The sequence below is a fragment of the Mauremys mutica genome, chromosome 2, assembly GCF_020497125.1.
Source record: "Mauremys mutica isolate MM-2020 ecotype Southern chromosome 2, ASM2049712v1, whole genome shotgun sequence".
Taxonomy (NCBI): domain Eukaryota; kingdom Metazoa; phylum Chordata; order Testudines; family Geoemydidae; genus Mauremys; species Mauremys mutica.
In genome coordinates, this window is record NC_059073.1 from 146,139,419 (window position 1) to 146,157,552 (window position 18,134).

An 18,134-nucleotide genomic window follows, 5' to 3' on the forward strand; every position below is an offset into this window, starting at 1 on the left:
GCCCATTGGTGCGCGGCGCCGTCTGTCTGTGGCGCACGCGCCGCCCCGCCTTGTGAGCCAGCGCGGGCGCCTTGGAGACGCAGGGGTCCTGCGCGGCAGCTCGTGGGCTGGCCAGGGAGCTGCCTGCGGCGGGGAGCGAGCCCGGGGGGGGGGGTCTCCGCGGCCCCCGCCCTGCAGCATCACCGCTTGTGCGCGCGGCCCCGGCACCCTCGCTCCCCGCGCGCTAGGGGTCAGTGCCCGTGTGGGTTCCAGGCAGGCAGCACATGGCCAGGCCAGCAGGCCGCCATCCCCCCTGAAGAGCGTCTCCAAACACCACTGCCCCAGGTGGGCAGCAGCCAGTCCCCTACCTGAGCAGCTGCGGGTTCTCCCTCCCCTCTCGCTGGCTCGCTTCCTCAAGCCCAGATGTCTCCCTATGCAGCCTGTCACTGAAGTCCTCATGGTCGTGGGTGCTTTGCAGCTGAGCCATCTCCTCCTACAAGGCTCTAGTCTGTCCCCTGAGAGACTCCACGAGCAGACACCTGTCCGGCTAGATGGTTCCTCCTGCCTGGCTTCAGGGCCGGCTTTAGGGTGATTCCCTGAAATCAGGCCGCACCCCTAAGAGGGCCCCGCAAAGTCCCAAAGGAGCTGCCGCCAAAGTCCTGGGACTTCGGCAGCAGCTCCTTTGAATCAGGCCCCGTGGTGCCTAAAGCTGGCCCTGCCTGGCTTTCTTCAGCAGGGACATCCAGACTGCATTCATAGCAAGTCAAGACCAGGATCTGTGAGGAGGCTTCCAGGGTCAGGATCCCTGTTTGGGCCTGACACCCACAGAGGCAAGTAGAAGAGCTAGTGGTAGGGTTACCAGATAGCAACTGTGAAAAAACAATACGGGGTGTGGGGGAGTATAGATGCCTATATAAGAAAAAGTCCCGAAAAACAGGACATCTGATCACCCTAGCTAGTGGCAGAGACGGCAATACACCCTTTTCCTCACATTGTAAATTTTTCCTGCTGAGGTACAGCGCTGCAGTCTGGCCACACTGACAGCTACCAGCGCACTGTCATGGCCACATTTGCAGCATCTGCAGCGGCATTGAGAGCGGTGCATTATGGGCAGCTATCCCAGCGTTCAAGTGTCAGCAACGTGCTTTTCAAAACGGGGGGGTGGAGTGTGACAGGGAGCGTGGGGGAGAGAGAGAGTGGATTTTTAGAGCGGACACTGTCAGCAGCTGCCTTGCATGTTCCGACCCCCTAAAGCAAATAGCCCTCTTTGTTTTTTTCCTCACAGACCAGATAAGCAGCCGCTGCAAAACGACCCCCCGCCCCCCGCCGAGCTGCTTCTCTAGACGCAAATCTAGACGCGATAGTTCGAACTCCCCGCACGCTCCGGTCGACTCCGGAACTCCACCACTGCAAACGGCGGTGGCGGAGTCGACCTTGGAGCCGCGGACTTTGATCCCGCGGCGTCTGGACGGGTAAGTAGTTCGAACTAGGGTACTTTGAGTTCAGCTACGCTATTCGCGTAGCTGAACTTGCGTACCCTAGTTCGACCCCCGCCCTTAGTGTAGACCAGGCCTGAGTAAAAGTTAATGGAAGGTGAACTCCTTCTCCCAGGACAGGACAGTCCTCTGGGAAGGTTAAAGTACACCTGTGAGAGCACTGAACCAGATGACTGATTTTCCTTCTTTTTGCCACTCAGAGGGCCATGTGGGGCTGGCGGCTATCCATTAATCCACCTAAGACTGAAATCCTCTTATGAAAAGGTAAAGCACTCCCTTTAAAACTGGGGAAACCTTCAAGTGGAATAGAGGAGGAAATCCACTGCTGAAGACTAGCTCTCCTTCTGAACCTATGGTGTCTGGAGCAGCGGCAACCTCTACTGTGGAAATCTTAGGCCTGAACAGACATGGAGAGTAAATTCCCTTCCCCCCAATCCGATGGTCTATTCATCTCCAAATCCAGATTCACTGGTGCAGGTAGTAAGAGGAAATGACTAATACTGTTCGTTCTGATCCAGTTACACACATTGGATATCACTGGTACTAGCTGAAGCAGAGATGTGGTCGCCCCATCACAAAAAAAGTTCAGAAAAGGGCAACAAAAATTATTAGGGGTATGAAATGGCTTCCGTATGAGAAACAATTAATAAGATTGGGACTTTTCAGCTTGGAAAAGAGACCACTAAGGGGGAATATGATAGAGGTCTATAAAATCATGACTGGTGTGGAGAAAGTAAATAAGGACATGTTATTTATTCAGAACACAAGGACTAGGGGTTACCAGTGAAATTAATAGGCAGCAGGTTTAAAACAAAAGGAAGTATTTTTTTTCACACAATGCACAGTCAATCTGTGGAACTCCTTGCCAGAAGCAGGCCAAGACTATAACAGGGTTCAAAAAAGAACTAGATAAATTCATGGAGGATAGGTCTCTCAATGGCTATTAGCCAGGATGGTCAGGGATGGTGTCCCTAGCCTCTGTTTGCCAGAAGCTGGGAATGGGCAACAGAGGATGGATCACTTGATGATTCCCTGCTCTGTTCATTCTCTCTGGGGCACCTGGCATTGGCCACGGTCAGAAGACAGGATACTGAGCTAAATGGACCTTTGGTCTGACCCAGTATGGCTGCTCTTATGTAGTTTACTGCCCTTCACCTAAGGCCAAGCATTTAGGAAGTAGCAGTTTAGTGGAGAGGACCCTGAAAGATGCCATCCGCTGCCAGTATGTGGAAAACCTAAAATGGAAGCCGGACCAGGGCAAGGCATTAGAGATGACGTGCAAGTGGGACGCCAGCAACCATTTCCTCCCCGAGGGCAGCTTCACCCGATTTGCCAACTGGAGGCTCATCCACAGGGCCTGGCTCAACTGCATCCCGCTGAATGGAGCTGTCCATCACGGGAATCGGGACAAGTGATGTAGGAAGTGCAGCTATGCTAATGACATTACCCCATGTCCTGTGTAGCTGCAAGCCCCATTCCAGAGCCTGGCAGCTGCGACACACCATCCAAGATCACCTGGTCAGAGCCATCCTGCCAGCTGTAGGGAAGATTGCTGTGAACTCCACCATCCCCGGAACCAACAGCCAACTGCAACCGGACATAGTCATCACCAACGAGGACCAGAAGATCATCATCATGGTGGACATCACAGTGCCCTTTGAGAACAGAACTCCGGCCTTCCACAATGCCCAAGCTCAAAAGGTGGAGAAATACGCCTCTCTGCCCAAAACCTTGAGAGCTAGGGGTTACCAGATTCAGACATGCACTGATCATCAGAGCCTTGGGCGCATTGGACCCCAGTAACGAGCGAGTGTTGAGAGAATGCGGAACTGGTCAATGCTACACTCAGCTGATGCAGCAACTCATGGTGTCGGATGCCATCAGATGGTCAAGAGACATCTACATAGAACATAGCACCAGACATTGGCAATACCAGTGGGGATGAACTGGAGTGCCAATGAGAAGCACAGTGGGGAAAGTAACTCATATACTTTCCTCATGGATTATATTTTCAAAATGGACAACCTATCCTAATTCTCAATTACTGAGGGACAATCTTCACTCATGGATATATTTTGCTTTCCACAACCAAATCTCCGTACAACTTTTCATGATGCTAATATCTAAACTATTCTTAAATTTATTCACCTAAATTTGGGTTATTGCTGATTATACACTATGTGTATCATATGACTTTTAAAAACAAACTTTGTATTTGTGGATAATCTAAGCACTATACCCCGATGTACAGACATTCTTTTCTCAACCTGTGTATTATATAATTTTAACATTAGCTTTAATTAAATTTAAAATCTAATAGTTCCAACAGCTTTGACTATTTTCTACTCAGCCCTAGGGATAGATTCAATCCATTATGTACAACGGCTCCCAACAAACATAAGGCCCTGCACGCCTTAAGCACCTGATAGTCCCCTCACAGTAAAGGTGCACCCTGAGAGCAGGATCAGACTCAAGCAGCACTAGTATTCAATGTACAGATAGCCAGGATGAACAAACAGCTTCCTTCTCTTCTAGAGCAGCGGTTCTCAAACTGTGGGTCGGGACCCCAAAGTGGGTCACAACCCCATTTTAATGGGGTCACTAAGGCTGGCTTAGACTTGGTGGGTCCCAGGGCTGAAGCCCGAGCCCCTTCACCTGAGGCCAAAGCCTGAGGATTTCAGTCCTGCATGTTGGGACTCAGGTTACAGCCCCCCAGGTCAATGGGGCACAGGTTTCAGTCCCCCCTCCTGGGGTCATGTAGTAATTTTTATTGTCAGAAGGGGGTCGCGGTGCAATGAAGTTTTGAGAACCCTTGTTCTAGAGCCACATTCATCCACAAAATGCCATAGCAAAACCTGTGACTGATCCATGTTGTTGAATCAAGGCTCCAGCAATTGGCTCTCCTTGATGCTTCATTCTACCGAAAGCCCCCAGGGTAAGGCTCTCAGCCAGTCATACAATACTGGATGTGGTGTGAAAAGCCCTTTCAGAGCCCTGGCAGGCTGACAGCCTGAAGCATGAGATTCAATCACCCTCATTTTAGCATGATTGGTCCCAGCAATGGAATGTAAAGCAACAACCGCTTGCAGATTATAGCCCAGGACTAGCAGCAAGGAATGGCCAAATGCTACCTCCAGCTCTGCATCTGTTATTTTGGGCAAGTCACCTAACTTCTCTTTCATCGTTTCCCTTCTCTGAAATGGAGAGGTTTCTTGTGTCACAGAGAAGTCAAGAGGCTTGTTAAACAGATCTTACAAATGACAAGTGCCAACTACTATCAGAGTGACCCCTTCTTTCTCTTAGTTCCTCAGCACGATGACAATTAATCTTGTGTGAGATAAAGAGTGAGGACTCCCAGGGGATACTAGTTACATCCTTTTTATTTTCTCTAGAAAAAAAATCAGAACATAGAGCTGAATTTACATAAGCCACCAGTGCCTTGTGGATGACATTAATGGTGTGAAAGATCTCATGAAGACTGAATACATGGATCATCTGTAAACCGGCTGTGGCGTCCCAGCGGCAGAAACCAGATGAGCAGAGGTGATCACCATTCCTAAAGTGGCTCAAAGTCCCTTTGGCACATGGATGTGTTGCCTGTTCTGCTTTCCCTCCCCAGGCCTTGAGAAGGAAAAGAAAGCTGCGTGGAGTGGCTAGGAATGAGGTTTTCCCCAGATTTCATTTAGATTTCCTCAAACTCCAAGGATCAATTATTAGTTGGGGATAATTAAAGTATTTTTACAGAAATACAATTTTTTATGCATAGGGTATTTTTAGTCCAACACACACTCTCCCTCTCTCACAGCACTAGGGGGAAACCCAGAACATTTCCCACCCATACCAGACACAGAGGTCATTGTGGAGTCTACTTAAATGGGATGTAGTTCAATATCAGAGCAGGAACAGGGATGCCAAGTAATAGTAAGACCATATCAGCCATCAGGAGACAGTCTAGGGGCCTCACTAATACACTCTTTGCCTGCATGTATAACAACTGGCATTAAGCTGACCATTCCATTGAAGCGGAAGGGAAGAGCGAAACTGAGACATTTGGTTGCCTGCTGGAGAAGACCCCATTACCATTGGCAGCCTCTTTGCCACCCGAGTTCCTTCTAAACTCTAAAAGGCCTTTATCAGAAGCCTTATCTATTTGTTCCTCATTCTGCTCCAAGCCTTTCAGTGGAGAAGATTCCTTGGTAACTCTCCAGAATCAATTTATGAGCTATGACTGCTTTCCCCTAAGCAGGGGGCGCCAGGAGTGGAATGTCTTACATTCTCCTAGGAGAAGACTCCAGGTTTGCAGCTGAGGTCTGGGTGTTGGATTACACTGGAGATTTCCTCTTTTGTGTTGCCAAGTGTTGCAAATATGGGAGGGAAAGAAAGGAGCTCAACAAAATTGCTGGTAACACTTCGATATCAGATATACATTCAAAGAGAAAGAGAGGGGATCCATTAGGAACTGCATATGAGTTACAAGCTGCAGTAGGCCTGTACTAAAGTGACTCAGACAAGCCACTGCATCATCAGTTCCAAGCCAGCACTAGGGAGACATAACCTTCCTTCCTCCACAGTGACCTCAGCATTTCAGTGACATGCAGGCCACTTTCTAAAACCTCTTTAAAAACAATCCCCTCCATGGAGAAGTGAGTGGTTAACTGTTTCCCCCTTCAGTGTGATATGCTGTCCCTACAATTGTGATGATGGCTGGCACAGTGCAAGTATGTGGATGTGTTACTGGCTCCTCCTCAGCAGGCCTGGCGCTAGCACACTGCACTACTACATGTGTAGGGAGAAGGGAGCCCAGTCCATGCTCCTTATAGAAATAAAGCACCATGAGCAGCTCTACAGTGCTTCCTGGAGCTGTTCGATGAAGATGCTGATTGGTCACAGCTGTCCTCTTCAGCTGGGAGAATGGTCTTTGTAAAGGGAAAAAAGGAGAGAAAAATGTCTAGATTAAAAGAAAAGGGGACAAAATGCTATAAAACCAGAGCAGGTCTGCATGAAGACAGAATTTGCATACAATCTCTAGCCAATCGTGCATCTTGGTGGAGACCACGGAACAGGTTTTCAGTAGTTGTCACTGTACAGCAGATTGTTCTCTTTTTAACACCAAACAGACTAAAAGCTGTCATAGATCCACCTGCTGGTACTGTGCTGTGGTAGCCACGGAAGCTAGACCTGAACAGGTATTGACAGTTCCCTCTATACCACAATTGAAATTAGCACAGCTTTCTTTTTTTTTTTTTTTTTTTTTTTTAAAAAGGGAGGCTCCATCTTTCACCCAGCTCTGGCCTAATATTTGCAAACTTATCTGAGAGCCGCTTAATGGTAGCGGTATACAGCAGCTAGTCCTAGAAAGTTCCATAGTTCCCCAGAAATCTGGGGGGGAAGAAAGGCTGTGAGCTCGGAGAATAAAGTGCAAAATGCTTGTGTCAATAGCATGAATCAGAGTGTGGAAGTGGAAAAAGCAGCAGTGGCAGATTTGCTAGACCCTTCACCTAGTATGCTATCGATATAAAGAAATTTCTCCTCTACAGACCAGTTCGTAATGGTGGGAGTTTCACCTATATATAGGTGTCACGGTGCTCCTATGGAACACACCTCTCCAGGTGTGCTTATCACTAAGTTACAACCTCTACAGAGGCTTGACTGAGCTTGCATGGATAACAGCAGAAGACTGTAGAATTCACCTCTAATGCAGGTGTGTGTACCTATGTGACTGTCATCGCTATGTAGGTATCCGGGCCAGTGTGAATGAGATCTTGAATATCACAATGTGAGATTATGGAACCCCCTCCCCCAACCACACACCCCTTCCCCCAAGTATGCACATGCATGTCAGAGACAGGTGTGATTTCCTGCACAACTGTGCATTCCTGCACCATGCTGGTGAGTACGTGGGTGAGTGGGAGTATTGGGGCAGCACAGTATGAGTCTCTGAGATTACGTAGGAAGTTGAGAGCTGCTGAAATTATCTTGGTCAGGGAGTATTTCAGCACTGCCAGGTATGTACAGTGCATGGGAGTGGGAGATAAAAATCACAAAACAAAGTCCATAAAACAAGGAGGTTTTGGGGGGCTCTGTAAGAAGAAACCGCTGGTCATTTGACTCTCTAAAGCAAGTCCTCTCCCTTGTGGGTAGAAGAGCATAAGAGTGAGCAAGGTGCCTGGGAAGCGAAGCACTGTTGAGTGGCCTCCATGGGCAAGGGAGTGCATTCTCAAAAAGAGGTGGGCAGTTAGTTTTGGGGGGCTGGGAGAAAGCCTAGGTGCCACCCCCTATGGCTCGCTGGCAGCATTATGGCGTATAAGCAGGAGGTGGCTGGAACTGGTTGATCACTTCGTACTCCGCTGGGTAAGGTTCATTCTCCTCCATCTCGGACAGGAGCTCCAGTGCCTGCTCCTCCTCCTCGGTTGGGTAGTGGCGCAGCAGGTTGGCAGCAGTAGCGAGGATGGAGGCTCCACCAGCTCCCGCCACTAGGTAAAAGCTGACAGCAAAAGTGACGTAGACCTGAGATCCATGGTACTTTTTGTGCTGCTGCTGCTGTGCAAGAATCAGCTCCGAGGCCCAGTAACAGAATCCAATCACAGTGGCACATTGCAAAACTGAGACCAGCAGCCATGGAGGATATGCAAGAGAGAGAGAGAGAGAGAAGTAAGTGACCAAGGAGGAAGCAAATTACTCTATTTGTTAGGCACAAAACAAACAAACAAACAAAAAAAATCAATGAGACTGCACAGGAACCCCCCTGGGAGACCACCACAAAGTAAACAGAAATGCCAGATTTTCAGGGCCAGCCCTACAGCTCTGCACAGTAATGCCCACAGGAACCTCAACCTGACTTCTATAACCTGCATAGCATGGTGGGAGGATTTGTCAACTAGAAGAGGGAGAATGGACGTGATAAAAGCCAAAATAGGTTGGGCGAATTCATGGGCACTGTGGGCTTTAAGGATGAGCTGAACATGCCTGGGAGTCAGGGCCAGAGCATTCAGTCTCTAAACTCATCTTTCACAGACAGGGGCCAGCAGAGGAGAAGGGAAGTTGAAGGTTCATGCAAGTTACACACCTTTGGCACATGTCCAGGGCTGATTTATAACAACCCTGGTCACAGTGCAGATAGCACAGCTGGCACCTGTGCGACACACAGTAGGTGGAGCGTACAACCCTGCTGCTACTACGATCAATGGCAATTCTTCCCCTGACTTGGGGGGAAGGGGAGCCATAGTTATCTTGGTTCACTCTGTCTGTGCTAAGGGATCACTCTGGAAATGAAACGTACCAGCTCATCCTCATTAACAGACTAAATATAAACTTCATCCTAGGCCTCTATTTCTCATAGATTTAACCCCGACTTTTCAAGTGCAGCTGCACAATGTGGAGCAAGAGTCCTGCAGCCAAGGGCACAGACTCTAGGACCCTACCAATGCTCTGTGCTGACAGCAGAGGGGAACATAAAGGCACATGAGCTCTGCAGCTGAGAATGTTGACCTGGCAGGGAACAGGGACACAAGGAAGGCAAGGAAAACCCCCTTTGGATAGCAATACTATTTCCCATTTGCTACGCTCTGAGGTATAGTTGGCTGCAGGCGTACAAGGGCCCAAGGTAAGATATCAACTTAGCACCATCAACTGCAGCATGGGAAAGCTAACTGCTGCGCTCGTATGCCACCTCTCATAACCAGCCTCACTGAGGTGCAAATGCCCTGGCAATTACCTGTGAGAATGTGAGCAAAGGCATAGCGCCGAGTGATCTTCAGCGCAGGATGCTTGGGTCCAAAAACATCCAGCAGGAAAGCTGAAAGGCTGCATATTATTCCAAGGAAACAGAAAGCAGCGATGACCCGGAGCAACAAGACTGTCTGTGGATTCATGCAGTAGTCTGAGAAAGAGAGAATACAAAGTGTCAAACCTCAAAATCTCACTGTTTCACGATGAATTTTGAGCTGCTCAGCTCATTCAGACACTAAGATGGTCTTTTCAGAGCCGAGTCATTTAACCTTCCACATGCATCAGAATCCATGCAGGGGAATGCACAGGCATCAGCCTTCAACTACCAGGCCTTTATTTGGGGCATCTTCACTTGGGGCTCTGCAGAGCACATTTCTACTGAAAGTCACATTCTTTATCCAGACACCATATTTCTGTCCCTCAGCCAAAGCAAGGATCACTGATCAGTTATCAAACATGACAACATCAAACTCATTGACTTCAGTCCAAGGTGTGGGTGCTCAGTGCCTCTCAAGAGGTGCTTATCACCCCATAGTTTGTAATTGTGTACAATGGTTTTCCAAAGCTAGTGAAAGGCACTAACAAAACAGAAGAGATACAGGCGCAAACCAGGACATTGCCAGTTGCATTTACCTCAATATTCCAAAGTGCATACACTGCAACTGTCAGCCAGATCAGTCAAATATTTCACTAGAAGTTATTATGCTGATGAAACTGACTCAGGGAACACAGACAAGAATCTAAGGCAGCTGAGCCAACAGGAAATAACAAAAGAGGCTGCAAATTAAACTGAGTAAGTAATAAAGCCTCCTGGTAACACACCTAACATTGTTTCTAGACGAATGAGTAGTGCTGTAGAAATGGAGGTCACCTTGCAACCCAGAAGTGGCCATTCCTTCACGGGTTAACTCTGGTCTGCTCTTAACTATTCCAATAGTGATCTATGGTCACTCGTGTTGGCAAGCTTGCCTTCGTGTGAGTTTTACGATGCTGAAATGTGCTGGTTTGGCAGCCCACAAGAATGAAATTCCTTTTTTATCCACAGATTAGGTACAGCCAGGAAGCACTGGGCAAGTTCCCCCAAGCCCACCCACCACCATACTCAACCTGGAGTGGTGATGGCGTAGGGCCATCTCCAGGGTGGTGCCACTTCTCAGCCTCTGAGGCTGAAAAGGAGAAGGCCAATTAAGGTTTGGTGGGATGAGGGGGTTAGTTCCTTTAGTCCAGCAGCAGCAGCAGCAGCTGTAGCACAGAATGATCACTGTGGCTTCTTTTGTATTATGGCTAAGAGATGCTGATAAGCACAATACACAGAACAGCTTACATAAGAGGCTGGATGCAATTACTCCTGTTTGTTGATGACAATGAACCCTCTTTTTCTAGCATCCCCAGCAAAGTGAAAAGGTTTCAATCATTTAACACTGCATAAGCATCACCTGTTAACCACACGTTAGCAGTCTGAAAATTGACATTAATATTTATCTATTGCCTGCAGCAATTGTGTTCAGCGAGCTGCTAACAGAGCTGTGACACACCTCTAAATGGACAACCTACCCTGAATTCTCAATTACTGAGGGACAATCTTCACTCATTGATATATATAACTTTTCATGAGCAATGCACCCGAATACTTGGATGCTAATATCTAAACTGTACTGTTAAATTTATTCACCTACATTTGAGTTAATGTTGATTATGTATCTTATGAGCTTTTTAAACAAACTTTGTATTTGTGGATAGTCTAAGCACTATACCCAGATGTACAAACACTCTTTTCTCTACCTGTGTATTATACAATTTTAACATTAGCTTTAATAAAAAAATTAAATCTAACAGGCAATTGGGTATGTGGAAAAGTCAGCTGGCTGAAAGAGTGCAACCTGATGAGGAAGGTTTTAATGATGCAGACAATGAAATGGCTGGGGTGGGTTTCTATGCACTGTGCACAAAAACCTGACCCAGTTACACAATCCATACATTTTTAAATCCTCTAGAGACTTGTTCCAAACTAACTCATGAATATCCTCTCTTTCTTTCTCTGTCCTCTCTTCTTTCATCGAGCACCAACTTCCTCTCCATCTCGGACCATGATCTTCTCACTTTACATGAGCTGCAGGCTCGTGTAGCAGCAATCTGGATCTGCCCTCCTGGAGTTCTCCCATGCACTACTCTCCATCTCACTTCCAAATAACTGCAAGTTTTCACTCTTCTCCCTCCTCTCCCCCTCTGATGTTATTGGACTGCCACGTTAGGTTGGCAAGCATGGCAGGGGTGTGTTAATGTGGCTTCTATGAAAGACTACACAGAATAAGGCCCAGATCATAGAATAGCAGGGTTGGCAGAGACCTCAGGAGGTATCTAGTCCAACCCCCTGCTCAAAGCAGGACCAATCCCCAACTATTTTTTTATATATATATATATATATATATATTTTTTTTGCCCCAGATCCCTAAATGGCCCCCCCCAAGGATTGAACTCACAACCCTGGGTTTAGCAGGCCAATGCTCAAACCCCTGAGCTATCCCTCCTCCCTCCAGATCATGGAACTGGATTCCCACATGCACCCCCTGCAAACACCACCACCTCCATCAAACTAGGAGGAGAGTCACCTGCAGAGGGGAAGTGAACATCCCGTCAGAAGGCATCAGAAAAGCCTGACACTCACAGCTAACAAGGGCATGGTTACAGCAGCGGTTCAGAAGCTGAGACCAAATGATGCTCTTTGTGGATCTAACTGTGATTTAATATGAAATGATCATTGTGGGATTTCTCATCTCCTTGCTACAGTGGTAGTGTCAAATTCAGATATTGGGTAACATCAACCTACACTGTACAAACAAACCTAGCTATATTGTGAAGACTTTATGTAGATTATTTTATCCTCCATTAAGTACAGGTCAGTTAGAACCAAGGTTCTCTTTCTTCAGGCACGGTTTGTATTTATTTTCCTTAGAAAGATCAGTGCACATATAGCAGCTGCTTTTCAACAGTCGTGTGCGTTACCCGGTATTATAGTTATTGAGGGCTGAGGGAGGCACAAGGGATGTGACTGAGTCACTGGCACAGCCTGTGTTAGAATGCAGGACCTCCAGGCCCCTGGCTCTAATCACGGCCTTGGTAACAGAGAGTCACAAGCGGCTTCTGATGCCTTTTGGCGGGCTGCTTGACTTCCCCTCAGCTGTTCATTTCTCTTAGCAGGGGAACTCCCATCCTAGGTTAGGGGTGCTGTTTACAGCACAGAGCCCCTATGTGAGGCTTTGTACATGAGTTATTTTAGTCTAGTCTCTTTCATGTTGAAAATATCGTCAAGAACTTTCCAGCAGTGAGGTTAAAAGTGAAATTCAACAACAGAGACAGAAGCTGCATTTTCTACCTGTACTGTTCTTTTCTCTCGCCTTTTGTGGATTTGTCTTTTTAGGAAATGGGATCAGATCTTAACAGTAACAGCAGCTCCAGCCCATCTCAATTAACTTCTCCTCCGCCCCCCCCCCAAGTGTACAGTGCTCACTTTATATTTATTTTTTATTACAAGTATTTGCACTGTAAAAACACAAAAGTAGTATTTTTCAATTCACCTAATACAAGTACTGTAGTGCAATCTCTTCATCATGAAAGTTGAATTTACAATTGTAGACTTATGTACAAAAAAACTGCATTCAAAAATAAAACAAAGTCCACTCAGTCCTACTTCTTGTTCAGCCAATTGCTCAGACAAACAAGTTTGTTTACCTTTGCGGGAGATAATGCTGCTCAGTTCTTGTTTACAATGTCACTTGAAAGTGAGAACAGGCATTCACATGGCATTGTTGTAGCTGGCATTGCAAGATATTTACCTGCCAGAGGTGCTAAAGATTCATATGTCCTTTCATGCTTCAACCACCATTCCAGGTGACATGCGTCCATGCTGATGACGGGTTCCGCTTGATAACAATCCAAAGCAGAGAGGACCGACACGTTCATTTTCATTATCTGAGTCAGATGCCACCAACAGAAGGTTGATTTTCTTTTTTGGTAGTTTGGGTTCTGTAGTTTCTGCATTGGAGTGTTGTTCTTTTAAGACTTCTGAAAGCATGTTACACACCTCGTCCCTCTCAGATTTTGGAAGGCACTTCAGATTCTTAAACCGTGGGTCGAGTGCTGTAGCTATCTTTAGAAATCTCACATTGGTACCTTTGCATTTAGTGAAACCTTCAGTGAAAGTGTTCTTAAAATGAACATCATCTGAAACTGCTGTAACATGAAATATATGGCAGAATGCGGGTAAAACAGAGCAGGGGACATGCAATTCCCCCTCCAAGGAGTTCAGTCACAAATTTAATTAACACATGTTTTTAAATGAGAGTCATCAGCATGGACGCATGTCACCTGGAATGCTGGTTGAAGCATGAAGGGACATATGAATCTTTAGCACCTCTGGCAGGTAAATATCTTGCGACAGCGGCTACAACAATGCCATGAGAACGCCTGTTCTCACTTTCAAGTGACACTGTAAACAAGAAGCATTATCTCCTGCAAAGGTAGGTAAACTTGTTTGTCTGAGCGACTGGCTGAACAAGAAGTAGGACTGAGTGGACTTTTAGACTCTGAAGTTTTACATTGTTTTGTTTTTGAGTGCAGTTATGTAACAACAACAAAAATCTACATTTGTAAGTTGCACCTTCAACACAAAGAGATTGTACTACAGTACTTTATGAGGTGAATTGAAAAATACCATTTCTTTTGTTTTTCATTTTTACACTGCAAATATTTGTAATAAAAAATATACACTTTGATTTCAATTACAACACAGAATATAATATATATGAAAATGTAGAAAAACATCCAACATATTTAATACATTTCAATTGGTATACTATTGTTTAACAGCACGATTAAAACTGTGATTAATTTTTTTAAATCACAATTAAATTTTTTGAGTTAATTGCATGAGTTAACTGCAATTAATCAACAGCCCTAATAAAAACAAAGGATTAGATGCAGGACACAGAGCTGCAGCTGCTAAAAATCAGAAACCCAATACTCTTCCTTTCCATGTTTGACCTAACTTTTCACTTCAGCTCATCATAAAGCAAATTTATACAACACTCTGTTGCTGGACACCACGGGGTTCATGTGCCTGTGATCTCAGGAATGAATGCACCATGAGCAAATTTCTTGATGTTATCTCTGTGCTTCCACATCTCACCTGTGCATAGTCTTACAGTCATCTCCTAAATCCCCCAATAGAGTGATATTGTAAAAGGTCTGCCAGGTTTTCATAGTGTAGCTTAGTAACTGTGAAGCACTTTCAGAACTCCTAGAACACCTCCTCCCTGCCGAGAAGCAGCCCAGGGCTTTATGAAGTGATGTCATCTAGGCCAGGGGAATTTTAAAGCCGTGATTTTAAAAACTGATCATTTGAATTAGCACAGCGGCCAAACAAACGGCAGCAGGTGCTGCGTTATCACATAGGAGTCAAAGCAACCTCAAAGCATTTGCCACTTGGGCCAGCTGGAATTGTGAGACTTACAGAGGTGATGTCAGCCTTTGACAGAGCGAGGAAGTCTTTGCACTTTTGAATTCCCTAGCAGCTGGTCATGAAGCAAAACCTAGAGCTTAGAAGGTCAGCTGTCCTCCCAAACTACAGGCACGCTATCCGTATGGCAGAGGGTTCAAATAACATTAAAAAGTTTATAATGCGGATCCACATTTATGAAGCTGAATGTTTTAGAGTGTCAGAAATGTATGGCTGGAAGGGACCTCAGGAGGTCATCTAGCCCCACCTCCTGTGCTGGGACTATATTAAATACACCTAGACTGCCTCTGAAGGTGTTTGAGTAACCTGTTTTTTTAAATTCTCCAGTGACAGGAATTCACAGCCTCCTTGGGTAACCATGGAAAGGGGCGAAATGAGGGGAGAGACAGAAACCCAAAGAACAATTTTGTTGTAAATAAAATATACAAATGTTCATGAAAAAAATTCAATGTGAAAAAATTGTTCCTTTTAAAACATGGAATGAAAGTTACTTTTTAAAAAAATTTTAGTTTGAAGTTTTTGCCAATTTTTCTCCCCCATTTTTTCACCACCTCTACTTTCGCTAATAAAGAAACTGAACAAGCAACTGTTTTTTATAAAATTTAAGTCATATACTGTGTTGTCTTTAACCTAGTGCAAATTTCCAATGATGTTCTTTACATAGCTCTCAGAACACTGTAAAGAAATCCGCAAAGACCTGGGGTGAAATCCTGTGGAATGAACTCCCCCAGGAACTAAAGACCATTGCAAACCTCACCACCTTCCTCTCCAAGCATTTGCAATCTCCAATGTACCTTGATGCATTTCTTTTACTTCCCTTCTCTAGCATGAATACAGAGCAATGTGTAAATTTAAAAGCCTTACCAAAGCAAGAAACTGGGAACAGTATGTGACAGATGTCAGTCATGTTGCTTAATGCACTACTAGAAGGTGCTCAGATACTAGGATGATGATTGTGTCAGAAGAACATGAGAATGGCCATACTGAGTCGAGACCAACGGCCCAGTACCCTGTCCCTGACAGTGGCCGGTACCAGATGCTTCTGAGGAAGTGAACAGAACAGGGCAATTTTGAATGACCCATCCCCTGTCATCCAGTTCCAGCTTCTGGCAGTTTGAGATTTAGGGACACCTGGAGCATGGGTTGTGTCCCTGACCATGTTGGCTAATAGCCATTGATGGACCTATTCGCCATTAACGGACCTATTTGCCATTAACTTATTTATTCTTTTTTTTTTTAAATTTAGTTATATTTTTAACCTTTACAACCTCCCATGGCAAGAAGTTCCACAGGTTGACTGGGAGTTGTGTGAAGAAACATTTCCTTTTGTTTGTTTTAAATCTGCTGCCTATTAATTTTATTGGGTGACCCATAGTTCTTGTGGTATGGGAGGCGTAAAAAACACTTTCTTATTCACTGTCTCTACACCAGTCATGATTTTATAGACTTCTATCATATCCCTCCTTAGTCATCTCTTTTCTAGCTCAGTGGTTTGAGCATTGGCCTGCTAAACCCAGGATTGTGAGTTCAATCCTTGAGGGGGCCACTTAGGGATCTGGGGCAAAAACTGGTCCTGCTAGTGAAGGCAGGGGGCTGGACTTGATGACCTTTCAAGGTCCCTTCCAGTTCTAGGAGATTGGTATATCTCCAATTAATTAATTAAATATCTATATAGACTAAAATACAGAATCCTGACCGTATTAAGTCAATGGCAAAATTCCTACTGACTTCCAAAGGGACTATGAATGAAATCCTGGCTCTGCTCCGAAGAGGTCAGTCTAATTTCTGATGGAAAACATTGAATGAGCGCCACTAAAAACATGGGGTGAAGTAGCACATGTCTTATCAAAATAATAACATGTAGTTCCCAGTGACAGTGCATGCAAACATCTTGCTGCTCACTCAACAACTGGCTATAGGTAAACATAGAGCAAAATTCTCCCCAGCACAGAGTTTAAAACAACCTTTCCCTCTACGTGCATGGAACTGCCATTGATGCCACAGGCAATTCTGCGGAGAACAGAATATCAGAGCTGGGACACCCGCCATATAGCTCAACGTGCAGAATTCTGCCTTAAGAGCAAAGTCTGAAAGCAAGGCTCAAGCTATTCAGTTATTTGAGCAGAGCAGACAGGAAATGAAGTCAGTCATAATAAAGATGATGATTTGGGAAAGCCATATCAGCCGTCACTGTACAAATATGTAATAGAGACAGTATGGGAACTGACAAGCCCTTTAAATGTACAGTATATGGCACTAATGCTTGCTCCTGCTTACTGGACATGGGCCATTCCCAACCACATACTCCCCCACATCCGATCCCAGGAGGAACAGAAAATAACCCATTCTCACCTCTAAGCAATTCTGGATCAACGTAGCCAAGTACATCAGCTACACCCAGCTCCTGACGGGAACAGGTCCCCCCGTGAATCCGTAGCCAGGCAGGCTCCGCCAGCGCAGTGCACAGGGCTGTGATAGACAGGGCGCCGGGCAGCGCAGAGGCCAGGCTCCTCTCTGGCTGCTTTGGCAGGGCACCTCCACTCTGGCCTCTCCGCCTGCGCCCTCCAGGCAACCCAGAGCCACCTGGGGTGTACATGCCAGAATCCTCTCCCTGCGATGGATCCAGTACCAAGGGGCACAAACCAGCTCAGTGCAACCTGCCGTGGACCGTGCTGCTCTAGGTCCTCAGCAGGGCGCGAATGCCAACCAGGACAACCCGTCTGCGTGTCACGCGGAGGCCAAGCTTGGTGAGGAAATCCCAGCAACCAAGAGGAATGCCAGAGGGGCACAGCACCCCAGGCCCCCTCTAGGCCCTTAGGAAGAAGGGAACACGGCAAGCACCCTCTGGAAGCAGAGTGGGCACCCAGGGGCGCAAGTGAGCACCTGGTGGGTGCTGCAGGTGGCGGAAGCTCTCAGCAGCTGGCAGGCTCCCTATTGGGGAGGAAGGGGAGCAGCAGGATCTAAGCTGGTCCCTGGGAGGCCCTGTTGGGCAGGGGGGTACAGCGGGATCCGAGCCAGGCGGAGGGGGGGTCCCTGTGCAGTGTGGGAGGGGCGCAGTGGGGTCCGGGCGGGGGGGTCCCTGTGCGGAAGGGGAGGGGCGCGGCGGGGTCCGGGCGGGGGGGGAGGGGCGCGGCGGGGTCCGGGCGGGGGGGTCCCTGTGCGGAGGGGGAGGGGCGGGGGGGTCCCTGTGCGGAGGGGGAGGGGCGCGGCGGGGTCCGGGCGGGGGGGGGTCCCTGTGCGGAGGGGGAGGAGCCCCCAGGGGTCGGTGTCGCCTCCCCCTCAACTCCGGGAAGCCCAGGCTCTCGTCACGGTTCCCACTGCGGTCCGCTCTTCCGGAGCCCCTCGAGTAGCGACCGGCCCCTGCACCCGAGAGGGAGAAACCGAACCCGAGTCGCCGCCGCCGCCGAACGCCCTTC

The 18,134-nt window shown here is 47.0% G+C and overlaps 1 protein-coding gene across 1 annotated transcript; it reads right to left on the reverse strand.

The window, feature by feature from the left end:
• Positions 1-4,837: 4,837 nt before the first annotated feature.
• Positions 4,838-17,783, reverse strand: TMEM127 (transmembrane protein 127). Its single transcript, XM_045007184.1, has 3 exons — positions 17,071-17,783; positions 9,190-9,354; positions 4,838-8,077 (listed from the first exon to the last, which is right to left on the reverse strand). The coding sequence occupies exons 1-3, from the start codon at positions 17,312-17,314 to the stop codon at positions 7,770-7,772; spliced, it is 717 nt and encodes a 238-aa protein (XP_044863119.1). The 5' UTR covers positions 17,315-17,783; the 3' UTR covers positions 4,838-7,769.
• Between the last annotated feature and the right edge of the window lie 351 nt (positions 17,784-18,134).

What these genes read in the sequence shown, in the direction of transcription:
- TMEM127 (XM_045007184.1), bottom strand. Translation starts at nt 17,314, where the DNA reads ATGTACACCCCAGGTGGCTCTGGGTTGCCTGGAGGGCGCAGGCGGAGA. An exon ending in TGATCCAGAATTGCTTAGAG is followed by an intron (nt 9,355 to 17,070) that starts GTGAGAATGGGT and finishes TCTCTTTCTCAG; the next exon opens with ACTACTGCATGAATCCACAG. An exon ending in CTTTGCTCACATTCTCACAG is followed by an intron (nt 8,078 to 9,189) that starts GTAATTGCCAGG and finishes TGCTGGTCTCAG; the next exon opens with TTTTGCAATGTGCCACTGTG.